Source organism: Silene latifolia, chromosome Y, assembly GCF_048544455.1.
Source record: "Silene latifolia isolate original U9 population chromosome Y, ASM4854445v1, whole genome shotgun sequence".
Lineage (NCBI taxonomy): Eukaryota > Viridiplantae > Streptophyta > Magnoliopsida > Caryophyllales > Caryophyllaceae > Silene > Silene latifolia.
The window spans coordinates 406,022,873-406,025,442 of record NC_133538.1 but is presented as its reverse complement, the minus strand read 5'-3'; the positions used below and the strand labels follow the sequence as shown (position 1 = coordinate 406,025,442).

Here is a 2,570-nt window from a genome sequence, read left to right as displayed (position 1 = left end):
AGTTATTAGCCACGAGAGAATCCGTGGCCAAAAATTTAATAATAGCCACGTTCTTATTTTTCCCGTGGCTATCTCTTTGCCACGACCACTTGCGCCATGGAAGGTATACCCGTGGCCAAATGATTTAGCCACAGAAATTTAACACTTGCGCCACGAATTTAGCCGTGGCCCAAGTGCTCATTTGTAGTAGTGCGCATTCACTTTTGAGTACTCCTCCTCTCCACCCCCAGTAGTGGCCAAAAACATGCCGTGTTCCAACCACTGATCAAAATCATCCCATTTTCCCCTCCATTCAGCTCTTTTATCTAAGGTCTACTTTCTTGACACTTGTCCGAACTCTGGATAACTTCCTAGTTACACGGAAAGCCGGGGATCCCGTATCCTCCATATTCCAAACACTCTGAATCCGTTCCATACACGGCTCATGATCCAAAACCCAAGCATCCAGTTTAAACGGTTTACTTCCAGAAGTTCCCACAAGATTTAAATCCACTTCAATTGGCGCATGATCCGATATTTGGATGGGATAATGTTTGATACCAGTATTTGGGAACAGAGTAAACCAATCCTTGGACCCATAAGCCTTATCAATGCGCTCGTAAACCCTTTTATCGCCCTTTCTATTATTACACCACGTGAACCATGGCCCCTTGAACGGAATGTCCATAAGCTCATTACGGATTTTCCATAAATTGAATTCATCGGCTCCTCCTATAGATCTTTGACTTCCGCTTAGTTTATCACTCATATATTCAACTTGGTTAAAATCACCGACCATAAGAAAAGGGTATTTACAAGTCTTAATCCAAGCCTCAATATCTCGTAGAACAGAGGCGCGCGGACTCACACACGGCGCACCATAGACAATGACCAGATACCATAGAAGACCATTATATTTTTTCACTAAAAGGATGATAAAATTATTACATGCCATGACCAGATCCATATGCGACTCCTTACGCAATCCTACTCATAGACCTCCCGAAGCCCCCGCGGCATCAACACCAAAACACTTCGCAAAACCTAGTGATCTAAACATAAGGAAAATACGACTAACATTACATTTTGTTTCGATTAAAAACAGAAAATCATAATACTTACTACCTAATAACGCTCTTATTTTTGAAATCGTAGGGGCGAGCATGTTATTAAGACCTCTACAATTCCATACTAGGCCTATCATGGTGAAAGAAGAGGTTGTGAAGGCCCAACCTCCGCAAAACCATCAGCATCAGGAACTGTGCCTCCCCCATTCACAAATGGGAGAGACGAGTCACTAGACTCCAGCATCACAACATCTTCAACATTGACCCGAAAACCCCATGTTGGATTTGGTGTCTCCTCTTCCCTCTGACTCCCCTTCTAGCAGACCCTTTTTGCCATTTGCCTCAGATAGTCCTTTGCTTTTTCAACAGATTCCCGAGCCACTTCAGGAATGATAAATTCCCCTGCATCAGTACAACATTTTCTTTTCCTTGCTCCTCTAACTTCCTCCTTGTAGTCATCCTTTAAATCAGAGATATGGTACACATCAATTAGACCCATACAACTATCAGAATTGTTACCTACTGGTAACTCAGCAAACAACCTTGCTCTTGCTCCTACTTCAGGTACATCAAAGAACATGTTCTCAGTGCTCCTCATTGGCATCTTGCCCCTTGTCCTTCTGATATCCTTTTCAGTCGCCATTTGCACAAGCCTTTCCAGAGGTAGCAGATTGGAGGAACCCTCATCCAGCTCTTGTCCCTTCCTGACAATAGCACTTGACAAAAAAGAAGGTTGGGATTTTTGATTCTGCAAGTCATCCCCAGTAGCCTCTTGGGAACATAGACTAGGCTGACCATTGAGAGCCCCATCACCTGTGGCAAGCTGTAGAGCAGTGTTAACCTCTGTTGAATCATCTGAGGAGATCAGAATAATCTCCTCCTCATGCCAACTCTCAGAGGGTAAATCAGGGTTACTAGACACTGGATCAGAGAGCCACTGGTTATGATTGCCCCCTGAAATAACTAGTTCAATCCCCTGTGATGCCCCAGCATCAGTCTGAACATGATGCACACCATTAGATTCATTTGTCCCTTCATCCATAGCCACTATCATCTGACCAGCTTCCTCCTCTTCAACCCCAGCTGCCTGCCCCGAACCTTGACCCACCTGTCTGGAACTCTAACCCACCTGCCTAGTTGTCCCATCTGGGTAATGGTAAACTGAGAGCCACCCCTCAACAGGGGGGTCAAAAGTCTGATTGTAACCCCTATGCTCATCCTCCATGTGTGCCCAGTCCAGGTCCCCTTCAATCCTGTTCAGAATGGCTGCCTGATGTCTCTGATCACGATCTAAGGCACCAAAAAGTGTATCATGATTGGGGTAAATGAAATAAGGATCCTCTGCTTGTATCTGAGCTAACACCCATTGCTGTAGCATGTTCAGGTCCTCTTGTACTTCCAATTCTTCAAATGCACTATGAAAAACCTCATTTGCTGGTTCTCCTTCATCTAACCATCCCCCGGCCCCTGGTTGTCGATGATTAACCAGGCCCATCTCCACATCCCGAGGTTGAGTAACAACAA

The 2,570-nt window shown here is 44.9% G+C and overlaps 1 protein-coding gene across 1 annotated transcript; it reads right to left on the bottom strand.

Moving 5' to 3' along the window:
• Nucleotides 1-301: 301 nt before the first annotated feature.
• On the bottom strand, nucleotides 302-946 carry LOC141632267 (uncharacterized). The gene has a single exon (XM_074444826.1). It carries the CDS (start codon nucleotides 944-946, stop codon nucleotides 302-304), a length of 645 nt encoding a protein of 214 aa, XP_074300927.1.
• Between the last annotated feature and the right edge of the window lie 1,624 nt (nucleotides 947-2,570).

Coding starts and splice junctions, on each gene's coding strand:
- LOC141632267 (XM_074444826.1), bottom strand. CDS start 946: ATGGATCTGGTCATGGCATGTAATAATTTTATCATCCTTTTAGTGAAA.